Source organism: Diabrotica virgifera, chromosome 7 (genome assembly GCF_917563875.1).
Source record: "Diabrotica virgifera virgifera chromosome 7, PGI_DIABVI_V3a".
In the NCBI taxonomy this organism is placed as follows: Eukaryota; Metazoa; Arthropoda; class Insecta; order Coleoptera; family Chrysomelidae; genus Diabrotica; species Diabrotica virgifera.
The window spans coordinates 137507475-137526244 of NC_065449.1; the positions used below are offsets into that span (position 1 = coordinate 137507475).

The 18770-nt window shown below is 34.7% G+C and overlaps 1 protein-coding gene across 2 annotated transcripts; it reads left to right on the top strand.

The window, feature by feature from the left end:
* The first annotated feature begins 47 nt into the window (after positions 1–47).
* On the top strand, positions 48–14252 carry LOC114346770 (uncharacterized). Of its 2 annotated transcripts, none has more exons than XM_028297523.2 (2): positions 48–330; positions 449–14252. In XM_028297523.2, the coding sequence occupies exon 2, from the start codon at positions 487–489 to the stop codon at positions 1750–1752; it is 1266 nt and encodes a 421-aa protein (XP_028153324.1). In that variant the 5' UTR covers positions 48–330; positions 449–486; the 3' UTR covers positions 1753–14252. The 2 variants fall into 2 exon arrangements, with proteins under 2 accessions (XP_028153324.1, XP_028153323.1); XM_028297522.2 differs by having other exon boundaries at positions 52–392.
* The last annotated feature ends 4518 nt before the right edge of the window (positions 14253–18770 follow it).

The window sequence follows — 18770 nt, forward strand, 5'->3', positions numbered from 1 at the left end:
TGCCTAATGGATAAAGCAGCCCTGCAAAGACGTATGGCGTAGATATATTAATATTATGTGACACATGACAGAAGCTCGAAACAAATGACAGTCGATAAAAAGCCCTATAAAATAACAGACAGAGATTCCAATGAATCATTCAACACAACAAAATTATATCACGTTTTGTGCCAAACTTATAAAATAATGTATGCATTATCTGTTTACATCTTAGAATTCGTCCTTGGCTTTGTCCTAACAAGATAGTTCAAGGTTTATATTATACAAACTAAAACTAAACACATTCAGTACATTCTGTATGACTATGTAATATTAACTAAACGTGTTTAGGTTTGTTTTGTTGTTTGTTTTTTGTAGGTTTTATTTATAAAGGTGTAATTTTAGTTCCAATCGTAAGTTATTCTTTACAAATTACCACAATTTATAAAATATGTAATTTAAATTTTAGTTGAACAAAGAAAGAATCAGTGGTCTGCTGATAATAAAATGGAAATGGATATTAAAATGGAGCGTATATTAGGTTTTTATAAAAGTCAAAAATATTTGGATTGTCATTTTAAATTGGATGGTCAGCAAATCGGGGCCCACAAATTGATTTTAGCCGGTAGTAGTCCCTCTTTTGAAAGTCTGCTTCTTGGTGATATGGGTAAAAATGTTATAGAACTTTTTGATGAGCATGTGAAGTTTGCTGAATTTAAACAAGTACTGGATTATCTATATACAAGCAACATTAATATCTATTCTGTGATAAATGCTTGGAATCTGTATTATATAGCAAATATATATCTGCTGGATGGCTTAGGTTTGATATGCTTAGGATATATTAAAAAACATTTGACTATAAATAATGTTGTTATGAGTTATGAGTACGCTGACTTATATAATCGTGCAGATTTGAAGAAAATATGTTTAGATGATATGATTAACTATGTTAATAGTATCCTTAATTGTTATTATCATATGAAACCATCTACTATACATCAAATTTTAAAGGGACTTAAAGTTCACGACATTAATTTACTAGTAAATGTGATAAAATGGGGAATAATAGAATGTGAAATTAAGAATGTGTCTATTTTACCTTCCAATATAATTGAAAGATTAAGAGAAGAAAACCTGATTTCATATTTTCAAATAAATTGTTTAGATTTTACAAAGTGTGCAGAAATTAAAGACAATGTTATTTTAGATACATTAACGACACTCATTGATATTTTTGAATGGACACCAGATTCATTTGATCGAACAATGTTATGTCACACAACAGTTACCCCAAATTTTTGTCACCTTAGAACTGGATTTAAAATTGCTAGCAGGTTAGGTTTGCTTCAACATGAAGAGTTTATTTCAGAATTTAGAGTCTCTACCAATATGATTATTTTTGGTTTATCAATTGGAACGCCTATATCTCCTTATCTCAATTATAGTCTTCCTCATTTTGACGGAGATATTCGTGTTAGAATATGTTATTCTGATAGAGAAAGGGATGTAATTGAACCTGTAAAATATATTGGACAAATACCTTATGGTGAAACTGATTTTTACATAAATTTAAATAATTCATATGTTTTGGAACCAGAATGTTCTTATAATTTTAGAATTTCATTTCGTAACCCAAATGATAAAGAACAATTGCCATTACATTGTTACTATATGTCTGAGATATTACACAATAGATCTAAAGATGTTGCCATCAAATTCTATGAAATGAACGGCTCTATTATCAGAGGGGTCTCTTTTTATCCTGCGTAATTATTTTTTAATGTTATATGGGATATAATATGTTTATATTTTTTTATTAATTTAATTACAATCTACTCCATACTAACATTTAGAGTGCTTAATGAGTAAATAGTTTATATTTTGTATTATGCATGTATAGTTACTCAAGTAGGTATTCTGGCTAGATTCATTTCAGTCTTCTCTCTTCCAAGGGTTAATCGAATAGGTCTCTTATGAACAGATTGTCATGATGTGATGTTCATTATTTATATTTATTCAGGCTAGAAGTTATTATATCTAATGGGATTTTCAGATCACTGTGTAATGGTAGGGGAGCCCAAGCGGGGATTTTTGCAGTTACTCGAGCGTGTCAGATTATCATATGGGGAGAAACCTGGTACCCTGCAGATGTACCTCTACCATATATTGGCTCTTAATACAGGGGCGTTCGTTAAGAGGGGCCCGAAAAAAATCTATCCTTAAAAATACTCGAAATTGTCAGATTAAGATAAGGTAAGTTAAGTATATGCAAAAGATTGAACATTTCAAAGATCTGACGAATTGAGCGGGGCGTAAGGAAATGGGAGGGTCAAAAAGTTTCACAAAAAAAGCGAATAGTTTGCGAAATGAACGTCATTGAAAAACTAAAAAATACATGTTCAATATTTTTCAAAATCTATCGAATGATAAATAGAACCCCCCACGGAGAGGGGTGGGGGTAACAAATCCCGCGATATTTCGCAAATTAAATATCAGATCGAAAAATTGCAAAATACACTTATTCAGTATTTTTGAAAAATCTATCGAATGGTACAAAACACGACCCCCGCGGATGTGAGGATGGGGGTTACTTTAAAATCTTAAATAGGAGCCCCAAATTTTTATTGCAGATTTGGATTCTTTACGTAAAAGTAAGCAACTTTTATTCGATACATTTTTTCGAGTTATGGATAGATGGCGCTATAATCGAAAAAAAAAACGATTGTTGGAAATGTAAAATTAATTAAAAAATGGAAAATCCCCACTAAAATGGAAAATTTTACTTAACTTTTTTTGGTTTTAGCACCTAATAATCACAACCCAATAGGTCCCTAAAGCGCTCGAGTGACTGCAAATTTAGCATACTTTCCTCCCCTACTAAAAGGTTAGATTTGTTACATACCAAGGTGCTCCAGATGTCATATGAAGTGTCTTGGACTGAAATGACTGTTTTATTTTGGTATTTGATGGCTTGGTACATCCCCAAAACTCAATTCCATAATATGTCCAAATTGGCTGTATTATTTTTTTTTATTTATTTGCTAAGTGCTACAATCTGGTCATTGACCAATGAGTAACTTTTTATCTATCCTATCTTACTAACTACTTAATATCTAAGAGGCACCCTTTGATATCTTCTTAGTTGTCTCTAGTATCACTGGGCACTTTTTGCTTGCGCACTATCACACAAAGCGCTGCTGATATACAAATATTTTCTTGGAGAAGAAGTCGTTTTTCATGACTTTCTGCGTGTTTTCAGATTTCTTTGTAGACGGGCTCCATTCGTAGATCCTTGTGGAGGTCGTCATTACATTACGGATGTACCAGGGTGCATAAACTATGCCCCTTAATACTTTGTTTTAAAAAGTTTCTATTATTTTCAAGATGTTCTTTTTTGTACATCCCCATAGTTGGATACCATATGTTCAAACTGGTTTTATAACTTGTTTGTAAATTAACATCTTGTTATACGTTGACAACCCTCCCTGAGTATCTTCCCAGTAGCCAGTACAATTTTTTATATTTGATATTTAATTCTTCTCTATTTTTCTTTACATGTGCTTTCCAGCGTAGCTTCGTGTCTAACGTTAAGCTCCGGTATTTGGCTGTGTTGGCATAAGGAATGTCTTGTCCATTAATTTTTATTGGTGTAGAGCATTTTTTTATTAGTGAAATCAACATGTACTGATTTGTTTTTATTCAATGTAATCTTTCACATCTTAGTCCATTTTTGGAATTTGCTCATCGCCTTTTGTAGTTTATTGGCTGTTTCTACGTTATCTTTACCTACTGCTAATATGGCGGTGTCGTCGGCAAAGGTACCCAAACAGTAGTTATCGAATTCTGGTAGATCACATTTATAAAGGAGATATAGGACCGGGCCCAATACGCTACCCTGGGGGACTCCGGCTTTTATTACTTTAAGTTCAGAATAAGCATCATCTTGCTTGATTCTGAAATGTCAGTTAAGTACGATTTAATTATGTCTGTGTTTGATTTTGGAAGAATAGTATCTAATTTATGAAATAGTCCTTCATGCCAAACCCTGTCGAATACCTGGGCAACATCTAATGCCGCGTCCGCATTGGTAAATTTTTCGTGCGTACCAGCTGTTCGTCGCAAATATTTGCGTGCTCGAAGTAAATTGTGCTAGTGTGGACGTGTTCGTCGCATAAATCGGACGCAAGATTTTTCGACGCACTCAACGCACCTGCTCCATCGGTTAACGTTTTTGAGCGAAGATCAAATGATTTGAGCTCACTGGTAAAAATTTGCGACGCAAATTGTTGCGACGAAACATTAGTTCAATACACACGAAAAATTTACCAATGCGGACGCGTCATAAGAATAAAGCTGAACAAACTTTTCTTTCCTCTAGTGCATTTTCTATAGGTTTGTTCCAACATGAACTTTTGGACGGTCCAGAAACCGTAACGACGCTCATTGTCCTGCGCAGTACCATTGAACGTATTATTTCGTTCCCATGGAACGTTAATTGTAATTATCTAATTGTAATTATCTAGTAACGAAACGGTAATCTGACGCAAGGTTAATAGATTGGGCGTAGGTTGTCTCGTAACTATAGACCAATCAAATGCTCGTTTTTTAAAGGCGGGAATACGTCACTCGTACGACACTTTTGAAATTGTCGTAAGTTTCAATGCTAATAAACGGTTCAAAAACTTAGGTTTTGTAATATTTTTTGGGTATGGATATATTAAGTGGTTCTTATATTGATAATTGTATCAATTTTTCTTTATTGTCCTAATATTGTCCTTATACCCGCTTTACATCAACAATAAATTGAATAAGAAATTAACTAACTTCTTCAAGGTCAAATTTGACTTATACAAAACACAATTCTACATCCAAGTTTGCCGTGAATAAAAAGAAAATAAAGAAATTTGACAAAATAAAACATATCCAATTGTTCTATTTCATCAAATTCCGTCATTTTCTTGTGATTCACATTAAAGTTACAGAACACTTTAGGTGATTAAAATTGGATGTCAAATTGTGTTTTGTACCACAAACCATACATTTTGTACACGTCAAATTTGACCTTGAATAACTTTGTCAATTTCTTGTTCAATTTATTGTTGGTGTAAAGCGGGTATTATACACTAAGTTCCGGTCTTTTCACCTCCGAATAAATATTTATCAGGAAGTTTATCCGGCAGATTACATGTAAATCTGTCAAATAAACCTCCGGATAACTTTTATTCGGAGGTGAAAAGACCGGGCGTAAATAACTCACGAAAAATTAAACAAATAAACAATATTATAGAAAATTATATAGAAATATTCGGAAACGCAACCACAACATAAAAGAGGGGGTTAAGTTTGAACCACAAGCAACCATAGATATATAATACTCTAGATTGCGCCCTGCGATCTTAAAATGGGTGACGGTTGCGACAGAGATAAATGAGCCTATTTGGTCGGTAGTCTCTTTTTAATTTAAGGGGAATATCGACGACGTGAATATCCCACTTTATCGAGTAATATGTGTTGACAGTTGGAGCGGGTGGTGACGGGGAATGGTCTTTGGTCTTCGGACGTGGATAATCGTGGTTCGAATCCCATACCAACCAACTTTACTTTTTTTATTTTTATTTAATCAATATTGCGTTTATTACATATTTTTACATCTGAAAAATGGACCTAAGTAAATTTAGCAGATAATAAATGTATGTATAGTAAGTTAATATTGGAATACATAATTTGTGAACTGCATAGTAAAATAAAAGTCATTCGTTATTAATATAAATTCGTCCTTATTCGAATGATGTGAATGTTTGTTTTGCTTCTACTTTTTTAAAAAATTGTAACAATAGTTTCATAAATAAAAATAATGTCTAATTACTTATAATTGAATCGGTCATTTCAAAAACAGCAAAGTCCACAATTTTCAGAAACTAACTTTTTGAGAGGAATAGACTCCTTTAAGATAAACGTTGTGTGCAAAAACGACACCAGTCCAGTAAAAACATTAGGAACAAAACTACAATATAACTCTGAATTTTGGTGTCATCCATTTCATCCATCTTTCGACTATATATAGTTAGTTTTCTTTGCTCTTCTGTAAAATTAGGAATATGTGACTCATGTTGTTTTTGAAATGACCGATTCAATTAATAAATCGATGGTACATTATGTTGATATTAATTATTGGTAATTTTTTACGAATATTTTTAACAATTACTTTATACTATTCTACAATTAACTTATTAAAAAAATAACATTGGCTTTTATATTTTTAAAAATCTATAGGTGCCTACAGAGTTTTTCTTATTTGTTATATATTTCTTTGCATAGATTTACTTTAGAGATGTAATAATATCTAATAAACGCAATATTGATTAAATAAAAAAAGTAAAGATTGGTATGGGATTCGAACCAGGATTATCCACGTCCGAAGACAAACGACCAGTTCTCGTCGCCATCCGCTCGAACTGTCAAACCATCTAAAATACTCGACGACAGAGTAGGATAGTGACGTCGTCGATACTCCCCTTGAATTAGAAAGAGACTACCGACCAAATAGGCCCATTTATCTCTGTCGCAACCGTCACCCATTTTAAGATCGTAAGGCGCAATCTAGAGTATTATATATATCTATGCAAGCAACAAACAAAAACTGTCAAGGGTCAACCTTGATTTTGTTGTACGAGTGACGTAGTAATTCCCCTCTCCCACGCTCCGCCCCCACATAGTTACGAGACAACCTACCTCCTATCTATGAACCTTGAATCTGACGGTCCTTGGTCGTATTGGAACAAACCTTATAATATCGGTCACTCTGTGGAATTGGTCTATAGTGGAGTGTTTCTGCCTAAAGCCAAACTGGTGATTTGGAATTAATTTTTTGTTTACTATAATTGGTTGCAATCTTCTGAGGAGAAGTTTTTCAAATAATTTAAGCGCTTGATACACACACGCAAACTTTAAGTACGCGAGTTTAAAGATCGCGGACTTACTCGGCTCGCCGTCGGCGATACACGGCAGACTTAAAGTACGCGGTTTTAAAGATCGCGGTCGCCGTCGGTTTGACACACGGCAGACTTACTTATAATTGATTTTTTATAAGTGTGGTAAGCTGTCAAAATCATGATGTGAAGTATAGCACTTGTTTTTGATCTATTTTAATTTAATACAAGGTAGGCATAAACAAACAAAATATCATAGATAAGATGGTAATATTTTCATCAGGAGGATAAAACAGCCTATAAATAATTAGGTTTACTCAAAAACAAATAATCAAAAATAATTTACTATAGCTTAAAATAGAGTTTTACGGTTTTCTCAAAACTTATAAAATGTAACTTGTCTCCTTTCAACAATAAACGATTGAATTATTTCTAGGCAATTTGCTTAATTAGTGAAAATATAAGTGTAACTTTAAGCGGAATAACATGATGGCTCGAGACTCGCGGCTTGTGGCAGTGATACACGTACGGGTTACGAGTAAGATTTCAAACTTGTTGGATCGCCGGCGTACTTACTCGGCGGACTTAAAGTACGCGTACTTGCTGTGATACACGCGCGAAAAAGGTCGTCGAGCCATAAGTTCGCGTACTTACTCGCGTGTGTATCACCCCTTTTAGACATCGTGGGTAGCAATGATATTGGTCTATAGGAGGAGGCTATATGTGGTGGTTTGACTAGTTTTGGTATCATTACTATTTCCGCCACTTTCCACAATGAAAGAACATATTTTAATCTGATCGCAGCATTAATTAAATAGGTCAATTGCTTTTCTTGGGAGCTGTTTTAATATTTGTCATGTTATTAAATCAAATCCAGGAGATTTTCTTGGGTTTAAATTGTACTTGATTTCTTTTATTACTTCTTCTACAGTTACTAGCGTTATGTTTTTTTCTTTTTGCAAATGGTTGCTCTGTAATGCTTTTTCTTCTTCTTCTTCTTCTTGTTGTTGATGCGGTTGAAATATTTTCTCTAGATGTGTAGCAAAATATTCTGCTTTTTGTTCGCTGCATCTAGCCCAAGTGCCGTCTTCTTTTTTTATGGGTGGTATTTGCATCATTGGTCTTTTTAATCCTTTGGTTGCCTGCTTAAGCCTGTATTTGGTAGTAAATATATTTGTAGATGGTGAGTGTTTTTAAGTGATATTTCGTACTTTCTATTAAGTAGCCAGCACATATTTTTGATTTTCAGATTAAGTTGGTTTCTTTTTGCTTTTATGTGTGTTTTCTGTCAGTTTCATATCCAAGTGGAGTCTAAGATATTGTACCACAGTTTTTATGGGGATATGGTTGTTATTTATGGTAACCTGGGGTGATCTGTTTATTCTTGCAGTCAATGTTATTTGGACGGATTTAACGGTATTAACAATTATTTTCCATTTATATAGCCATCTAGAAAGGAAATCTAGGTGGTATTGCACCTTCTCAGATGCTCTCGTTGGATCGACGTCTGAGGCTATTATTGTAGTATCATCTGCAAATGTAGCTGGTATAATATCGTCGGTTTGTGGGAGATCCGCAGTATAAATTGTATAAAGGAAAGGGCCAACTACGTTACCCTAGGAAACATTTTGAATTTTTTTTCAATTAAAAGGATGTAATTGCATATTACATCCTTCTCCATAATGAAGAACTCATGGGGAGGTCTTTGTCTAGGAGTGGATGCAAACATGCTGAAGCAGAAGAATTGCATATTAGAACATAGTTTTTAATTCCAAACAACTTTTCTTAATAAAAACTTGCAATATTATGAAACATAAAAGTAATTTACTCTTGAGCCGAAATTAATATTTTTTGACATCATCAATCAACCGTGATTTGTCCATTGTTGAACATAGAGCCCTCTCCAGATATTTCCATCTTTTTCTGTTCTGCGCCTCTGCTATCCAATTGGTCACAATTCTTTTGAGGTCTTCGGTCCATCGCGTTGAGGTTCTTCCTCGGATTCGCTTGTCTGCCCGTGGTCTCCCAAATTTTTTTTGTCCATGTCGTCTTTCATTCCTGCAACATGTCCCGCACATCTCCATTTTTGCCTTGTAATATGTTCGATAATATCTTCCACCTCCGGTTCTTCTACGAACTTCCTCGTTTCTTACTCTATTTCTTTAGCTTATTCCAAGCATTGACCTCTCCATCTTTCGTTGTGTCCTCAATTTTTCGGCGGATGTTTTTGTGCGAGTTAAGGTTTCTGTTCCGTATGTGATGACTGGTAGAACGCACTGGTTAAAACTGTATTTTTAAAAAGTTTTTTGACATATCGCGTATAAAATTGATAAAATTTGATATTTGATGGTTGTATCTTAGGTTTTGACAATCCAGAACTTTTTATGAAAAAAATTTTTTTTCGTAAAATTAATAATAAAAACGTTTTCCATATGGTTCCAACTTAATCGGACATTATATACAGCGAGTCTACTTAAGTTGGAAACATATTGATTGAAAAAGTTTATGATGGTGAGACACCTTGCCCTATTGTACTAACTTTTTAAAAGATTATATTGCAGTACCTGAAATTTTTGTAAAACATTTTGGGGTATATTGATACATCGTTGTGTAATATATCGATACATCGTTGCCATCCCTACTATAGGATCTGGTTTTTTATTTTACGTCTGATCTGCTTATCAGCATGATCAAAGGCGATGTAGCAACGGTCCTAGTTTTTTTCTGGACGGCAGCTAATCGCAAATCGTTATCGATCAGTTGCGGTATCGCTTTTGATACAGAAAGAAATAATTTCAGACCATAATTTCATCATATAATCCTGGTAAACCAGTGGCGGATCCAGCATCGTTAAGAGGGGGGACCAATTGGCTAAATTTCTATAAAAATAAATGAATGTTTAATAATATTTATATATAATTAAAAAAAATAACATGATTTGAGAGGGGGGCCGATCGCCCTTATCGCTCCTCCCTGGATCCGCCACTGTGGTAAACAATGTATCACTACGCCCTATTCTTATACACAAACACATACATAATAGTATATTATGCAATGAGCATTTAATGATGCATTGATGGCCATTATTAGACCAGGGCATTTAGCACAAAATAAATCGATTTTTAAATACAGCACCTAGAAACTTGCAACTTTTTGCATTATGTTGGAAAATGGGTGCAAATGCAATTTTAAAGTGCATAAAATGTATCCAAAAGTTCATAAACGTGTCAAAATAAGTGTATTAAGGACCAGATTTTGTTACTCGGCGATTTTTGGGATCGCTGAAGAAGAATACGCCATTAGAACCGACTACCGAAGCACCTGGTGCCCAGGTTCACTGCTAACGCTCGGTTTCATAATCAGTTAAAGTGGACTTTAAATTTTAAGTTGGTAGCTTTATCAATGCAATTCATACGGGTAAGTGTCATCTAAAGTGAACTTTATCTAATGTTCACTTTAAGTTGATTATGAAACCGGGCGTAAGTCACGTCATCTGGAGTTTTAAAGGTTTTCGATACTAAATTGATGCAAACAGATTACACGGGGGTTGCTTTTGGGGTTGCTATAAGAACCGAATCCTGGTGCCCAAAAACCATAAAAACTCTAGAGGATAACATGCCTTAGCAGTGACGTTGGGCACCAGGTGATTCGGGGGTCAGTTCTGATGTATTCGTATTCAGCGACCCAAAAACCGCCTAGTAATCTATTTGCATGCATTCAGTGCCGAAAACCTTCGAAACTCCAGATGACGTTCCTTAGCAGTGAGTGTGGGCACCAGGTGCTCCAGGAGTCGGTTCTGATGGCGTATTCGTGTTCAGCAACCCCAAAAACTTCCGTGTAATCTGTTTTCCTCAATTTAGTACCGGAATCATTCAAAACTCCAGAAGATGACGTAACCCTAGACACCAGGTCTCGTTCTGATAGCATATTCGTTTGCAACCTCAAAAACGCCCCGAGAAATCTGTTTTCATCAATTTAATGCCGAAACCCCTCGAAACTCCAGAAGATAACGTGTCTCAGCAGTTACCCTGTGCACCAGGTGCTCCGGGGGTCGGTTCCGATAGCGTAATCGTCTTCAGCGACTCCAAAAACTTTTAAGTAATCTGTTTGCATCAATTTAGTGCTGAGAATCCTCGAACCTCCAGATGATGTACCTTATCAATAACCCTGGGCACCAGGTATTCCGGGGGGTCGGTTCTGATGGCGTAGTCGTGTTACTCGTGTTCAAAAATTCCAAAAACCCCCGAGTAACAAAATATGGCCCTTAATATGCTTATTTTGACATGTATATGCTCTTTTGGATTCATTTTATGCACCTTAAAATGCAATTATGCATTTCCACCAATGAACTGTCAACACGGATGGAATGGCCCCGTCCCATTCAAATAGTGAAACGAGATTGCGGCCAACATACAAGTGAGAGTTGTGAGAAATCCTAGAGAGAGACAGAGCATGCCAGGGAAAATTTGCTACAACTACCACCAGAGTTGCCAGATGTGATTTTATAAATCCCCCACTTAGAAACTGAAATTCTCTCAAATTAAGCTCAAATCCCCCAAATTAAAATGTTTTCCGCATTTTAATAAATTAGTAGTCAAATGTAGAGAACAGTAAACCAACATTATACTACTTATCAACAGAGGGCCCTGGAAATAATTTATAGGTCCTATCTTCTGTGATTATATGAGAGTATAATATACAGTTCTATGTATATTCGCAAATTTAATTTCCCATGACCCCTTAAAATCTTCCATAACTCCCCCCCCCCCAAAAATCCCCCAACCATTTCTGCTTAGAAAAATTCCCATAGACGCTTTTAAATTACTCCAAAATTGTAGGAAAATACCCCAATCTGGCAACCCTGACTACCACTATCAATTTGTTTATGAAAAATGGCGATTATCTTCCCTCTTTCCCTGTCTATTGCTCTCTCATCCTGGTCGCATCTTAGAATATAAAATAAACCAAAGTTTATTTTATATTCTAAGGGCCGCATTCAATTCGCTTCATGCCCATTCCATCTGTGTTGACAGTTCATTAGGTTTGTTCCAACACGACCAAGAACTGTCATCTAACGATCACGTTACTATAATACGTTCCATGCGTTCTGTGTCTGTATATCATGCGTTCCATGTTACTGCGCAGGATGGTGATCGTTACATGGACGGTTTCTCGTTGTGTTGGAACAAACATCATATATTCAAATTATTTATTTTATAACACAAACAAATAACAGTGCACATATATATTATAAAGGTGTCGGTGGGGATGGCGTCTATGCGCAGTATACAATGATGAGCGCGCTGGTAACCGGCGAAATAAGTTGTGAGATAAAAAGAAATGAAACTAGTAGAGATGGGAAAGTTAGCGATAGAAATCTATAAATTCGCATTATATTGTTTTCTACCTTTAGACGGATCGGACGAGTTTGGCAACTATTACTATGACAATGACAGTTTTAGTTGACATACTCCTCTGATACGTCTAAAGGTGATATAATGTAAATTTATAGGTTTTTATCACTAAATAGTTTCTATTAAACTATTAGTAAACTAGCAAACTTAGTAAAACTCTACTAAATAGTTTCATTTCGTTTTATCTCACAATTTAATATGGTTTTCATCTTTTGCGTTATTTTGCCGGTTATTAACGCACTCATCACTGTATAGTCGGTGTTTGAGGGAGAAAGTATTTGAAATAATAAAATAACAAATATAAAATTTGTTATTTTATTATTTCGAATACATTCTCTCAATATTTTCTCTCACAACCTTTCGAATACTTTCTTTCAAATAATATAAAATTTCACACAGGGCACACAGAGGTGGGCACACTTTCGAAAGCTACTGATGACGCCTGAAAGGGTAGAAACAGTGCCTGTCTAGCTGGTGTGCAACCCTCTGAATCGAAAACAAGCAAAACCATCATTTATTATTTTTATTTCCTTTACTCGGATTTGAGTACTGAAAGTTCCTCTGCTGTCCGTTTTTCCTAGACGAATGAAAGCGAAATGTGATCGTTTCCCTTTCGTTTTCTATATTCGTCGTCTGCTGTCTTATTAATTGAAAAAGTCACAGTTTAAGGATGTACCAGTAAGAACTTTCAAACACGAAAAATCTCAGTTTTAAAATACTATCTACCATTTTAATTTATTAAATTGGTGGATTCTGCATCTGAGATTCTTCAATTTTTTAGTAGATGTCGCTGTATCGCGTCTGATGGGCAATTTGAATTATTTTTCAGATTCCCTTTAAAATGACGGTGGAGCTGTTTTTCGGTTCAGAGGTGGGCACACTTTCGAAAGCTACTGATGACGCCTGAAAAAGTAGAAACAGTGCCTGTCTAGCTGGTGTGCAACCCTCTGAATCGAAAACAAGCAAAACCATCATTTATTATTATTATATTTATATTTATTATAAAATTTGTTATTTCATTATTTCGAATACTTTCTCATACACCGACTAGAATACTGCGCATAGACGCCATCCCCCACCGGCACATTTAGAATCTGCACTCTAAAGTAGTTATATGATTAAATTAATTATTTTGTTGTTACATTTATATTTTGAATATTCTAATTATGTATTAAAATGAATTTTAGGTTAAATTTTCAATATCCCTATGTATCAAAGCCACAAGTATTAAAATGAATTAATAATATTTACAATTATTAATTTGAGGTTAAATTTTCAATATCCCTATGCATTTCACTTGACATCACTCATTGCGCATGTGCCACAGCCAGACAGAACGTCATCTCGCGATTCTATTGGTTAAAAGTCTGTATCATAATGCAGCCCATTATGATACAGGTATTGAAATCGTAATTGATATATTAAAGTATGAGAATACAAAACAGCAATTAATATTTTTAAATATCCCATATTATAACATAATAAAATTGAAGAAATAAAATAGTTATGCAAAATCTCGAATAATAGAGCTACATCGAATTTAAAATTTTTACAGCTATCTTGGATCTGCACTATATTTTTATATGTACCTAAATACGTTATTAAATGAATATAATTATGTTTTCCCATACGGTATCGTTCAATATTAAGCCGGCCACTCACGGTACTGCGGTGTCGTTCGGCAAAATCGTTACAATTTGACCACAGAGAGACTAGCCTGTCTGCTGCACTACTGCAGAATTAATATCATCGACGATTTTGTCGAACGACACTACAGTACCCTGAGTGGCCGGTTTCACATAAGTATTATTTACAAAAAAATATGTTTCTATTTTTATAATATGTATTATCTTTGTTTTATTGTCTGTATTATGTATTTTACATTTAACTTGTGATAATTGAGTCAATAAATATTAGTTTTATTTTTTTTAAGTTTACTGCTTATCAAAAAGAATTTCCAAATATATGAGTGAGTTTATGTTTCCCAACCTATATAAAATAAGACCTATCAGAGAACCTACAGCACCAAAGGTTACAAAGATGCATTATTTTAAAAATTATTTTATTATAAAGAATTTTATTTTATATTGTATCTCCAACTGACGTCAAAATATAGATTTATAAATTAATTGGGATAAAATAGCGGATAAAGGCTGATTTATATTAGGAAGGGACGAGTACAACACGGGCCGTGGAACGAACGGGTCCGCACGGGGTTTTGATTTATGCTACGACGCGACTGGTAGCTTCTGGCTTTTGCACGTTTTTTTAATTAGTTTTATTTGCGAGTGTCTTGAGCGGGGTTAAAAAATTAATTTCACAAACATGGAATTATTAGTGGTAGCTGTAGCTTTGATTGAAGATGAAAGAAGGGAAAGATGATGGGCACTCCACCCAGCATGGAGATCATAAATAACTGGGTATTTCCTCACACACTCAATTCAATCATCATTCATTGTAGAATGTGTCATCTTCTTTATCAGCCTCTTCTGGCCCAGTCCTGGACATAGGTTTTCCCTTGTGTTTCCATATTCGCCTGTCTTGTGCTCTCTGGTTTCAGTTTCTTACTACCTTTCTTTAATATCGTTTTTTGCGGTCTTGCTACGCCTCGTTTATGTGCTTTTGGACACCATTGTATTATTCTTTTTGTCCACTTCCCTTTGCTTTCTCTTGTCACTTATCCTGCCCATTTCCATTTGTTAGATTTTGCGATAGCTTCGATATCATTTTTTACTTTCGTTCTTCTTTTTAAATTTTCGTTTCTCATATGAAGAGTACAGGAGGGAAACAGGGAATGTCACATTTTATACATATCGAAATAAACACCAATAAAGGTTTAATTCTTGTGATATCTAAAAACTACATACTTAGGAGGTTCTTAGCGGAATTATAGCAATTATTATTCTATAATCTTAATATAATATTAATCTATATTAACTTATTAATTTAATAATGTACCAAAAAACTGCTGACATTCCTTGTTTTTGTTCGGTAGCGTGTGGACAATCCTCGTTCTTTGCCTGGATACAAATTATTAGAAAATTTATATAGACTGACCTTTCTGGTTGGAGGGAGATACAAGAAACAACTGTACCACATGATAATTGAATATAAATGGAGAAGCTGGTTGCAAGATGTCAGGAGCTTAAGAGGTGCTGATGTGGGGTCAGATAACATGCTAGTCAAAGCGAAATTAAAAATGAAATTAGCCAGAGATAAAAACCAAAAAAGCAGCAGAAGGAACAAATACAACGTCGATGCCCTAAAACAAAAATGTATAAGAAATAAATTCAGTGAGAAACTGGGTATTAACCGAACAGTATCACAATAAATTGGAGAGTCAGTCTGTAAAGGATTTATATTAGCATCCAAAAAATAAGAGTATTTAATCGATTTAATTTTTAAAAGTCTTAGGTAAATATTATACACATTGTTTGGATTTCGTAAGTGGGTGGCATTGATTTATGTAATCTAGGTCACACATATTGAAAACAGCAAGTCAACAAATATTCTGTTATTACTAATTCACGGTCACAATAAACAAATAGTAAATCATAACAAATACAATTTATTTTTGTATACGTAAAAAGATAGGAGAGATTATTCATTATTCAGAAACAGATTTGGTTAGAGTCCAGACGGGGTCCATCCATTCAACACCAACTAGTTACTGTCATACGTAGTGAGTTAAATAAATATATTCAAGTACATAGTGTTTCAAGTAATCAACCCCCAACACCGGTGGCAACCGCCATATGGCGATCTAGACCAGGGAAACCGCAGGAACAAGGATGAAATGGGAGAATGGAAGGAAAAACGTCGAAGGACGAGGTTTCTTGCACCTCGACCACCCAAGAAAACGGTGTGGTAAATAGCAACTGCATAGAGACAATAGACACGACACGGAGCTGAATATGGTATGGAAAAGGGACATACATCGAGGACTGGTGGTGATATCGATAGCAATTAATCTAGACGTTTAAAGTGGCAAGTCCATATTTGTTTTTATGATACTTCCACGATATAGTCATAGAATCACCTTTATATTTGACATACTTTAAGATATACATAATCTAATTTTTATCTATTAATCTATTATCAGTATTATTAATTACTTTTATTACTATTACTGACAATTTTTTTTAACAAGTACCTACTATGGTTACCTATAAGACTACAAGACGTATTGATACAATTTTATACACAATCCACAGAGAACGACAGTTCTCACCAGTGGCGCACAACACCCCTACAAGCGACACTATATATACACGAAATTTTCGATTTTCTAAACCTGACTGAATTGAAAATTGGGCTAAATCCCATCTTAAAGTTTAGGAAAAGACTCGTCCATCCATATGTTACCTCTCCACTTTGGTCCAAGGGTGTGGATTTTACGGCCCTTCCCATTTAAAGCCTGTTTTTCGTTCTCGTCCCCAAAACTCCCAAAAATTTCAAAAATTTAAGCCCGACCTTTGCGGCTTCTGATAGCACAGATCATTACCTTTCCAACGCATGTTTAATTTTGAAAATCGGTTATACCATTCAAAAGTTATCGAGCTCAGAAATATGACTCAATTTTTATTTAAAAAATGGAAAATGTTTGTGGATATGTATGTATGTATGTATGTATGTGTGTGGAAAAGTTACACCGATCTGAATTTTTTTTTTCTGTGTTTCAAGAAGGTGTGAGGGCCGATTCAGAACCGGTCTAATTTTTGACTTCTAACTACCCGTAAGCCAGCTAGAGGACTAGGTAGATACAAAATAGCATATTTTTTGGGCGTATATATCTTAAGTTCAAGGAAAGACAGGAAAACCGCAAATACACCAAATCAATAGGGTTGAGTTAAGCTTTCAAGTGGCGCCTAAGCGATCAAGCGGAGAAATACACACTGCTCGCCATAGCCAAAAAACTGAAAAATTAAACTTTGAAAATTTTGGTTTTTCGACAATTACTCAAAATTTCAACCTACGAATTGCGCCAATAACTGAGAGTTTGTAGAAGGACTCAGGACGCGTCTAACGGTGTATACCTCATATCTGGGAAAATTCGAATTTTTAAGTTATAGGCTTCATAAGTATAATCAAATCTATTTCTTATGGGAAAAAGGGTTTTTCAAGCTCAATAATTCCTGTAATACGTTCAGTTATCATACTCGATCTTGGATGCTGGTCAGATACTACTTGTCAATACGTTTCAAATTCATGTTTAGTGATCAACATCAGTTAAACCGTTCAGAAGTTATAGAGCTCCAAAAGTATAATTAGTCCAGGAACTGAAATTTTTCACTTCGCAATTTTTACAGAATGGATAGATTTGCTTGAAAATTTGACAATAAGTAGTGGATAGTCCAAGGATCAAAATCTATATGATGCCGAAAGACGCTTTTACCATGGGGTGGTTGCCACCTCATCTCGTAGGTGGAAATTTTTTATTATATTTTGACCGCAAATGCTGGTAAAAATATTAATTATAAGCAAAAAATGTTCATTATACATTTTTTTGATAAAATTAATAGTTTTAGATTTATTGGTTATCGAAGCTGTTAGTTTTATATCGAAAAAATTACCAGAGAACGGCAGTTCTGGCCAGTGGCGCAGAAATACACCCCCCTACACGCGACACTATTATATACACGAAATTTTCAATTTTCTAAATCTGACTGAATTGAAAATTGTGCCAACTCCCATCTTCAAGTTCAGAAAAAGACTCACCCATTCATATGTCAACCATCCATTTTGGTCCAAGGTTGTCGATTTTACGGCCCTTCCTATTTAGGTCTGTTTTTCGTTCTGGCCCCCAAAACTCCCAAAAACTTCAAAAATTTAAGTCCGACCTTTGCGGCTTCTAACAGTACTGATCATTACCTTTCCAACGCATGTCTAATTTTGAAAATCGGTTATACCATTCAAAAGTTATAGAGCTTAGAAATGTGACTTAATTTTTATTTAAAAAAGGGAAAATGTTTGTGGATATATATGTATGTGTGTTTGAAAGTTAAACCGATTTGATATTTTTTCTCTGTGTTTGAAGAGGGGGTCAGGGCCGATTTAGAACCGGTGTAGTTTGTGACTTTTGACCACCCATAAGCCCGCTATAGGACTTGGTAGGTACAAATCGGCATATGTTCTGGGGGTATATATATTCGGATCAAGAAGAGCCAGGAGAACTGCAAATACATCAAATTAATAGTGTTGACTTAAGCTTTCAAATGGTGTCTAAGCCGTCAGAATCAGACATACACACGGCTCAGTATAGCCGAAAAACTGAAAAACTAAACTTTGAAAATTTTGGTTTTTCGACAATTACTCAACATTTCAACCTACAAATTGCGCCAATAACTTAGAATATAGAAGTACTCCAGAATAATTTAACGGTGTATACCTCATATCCCGGAAAATTTGAATTTTTTAGGTTATAGGCTTCATAAGTATGATAAAA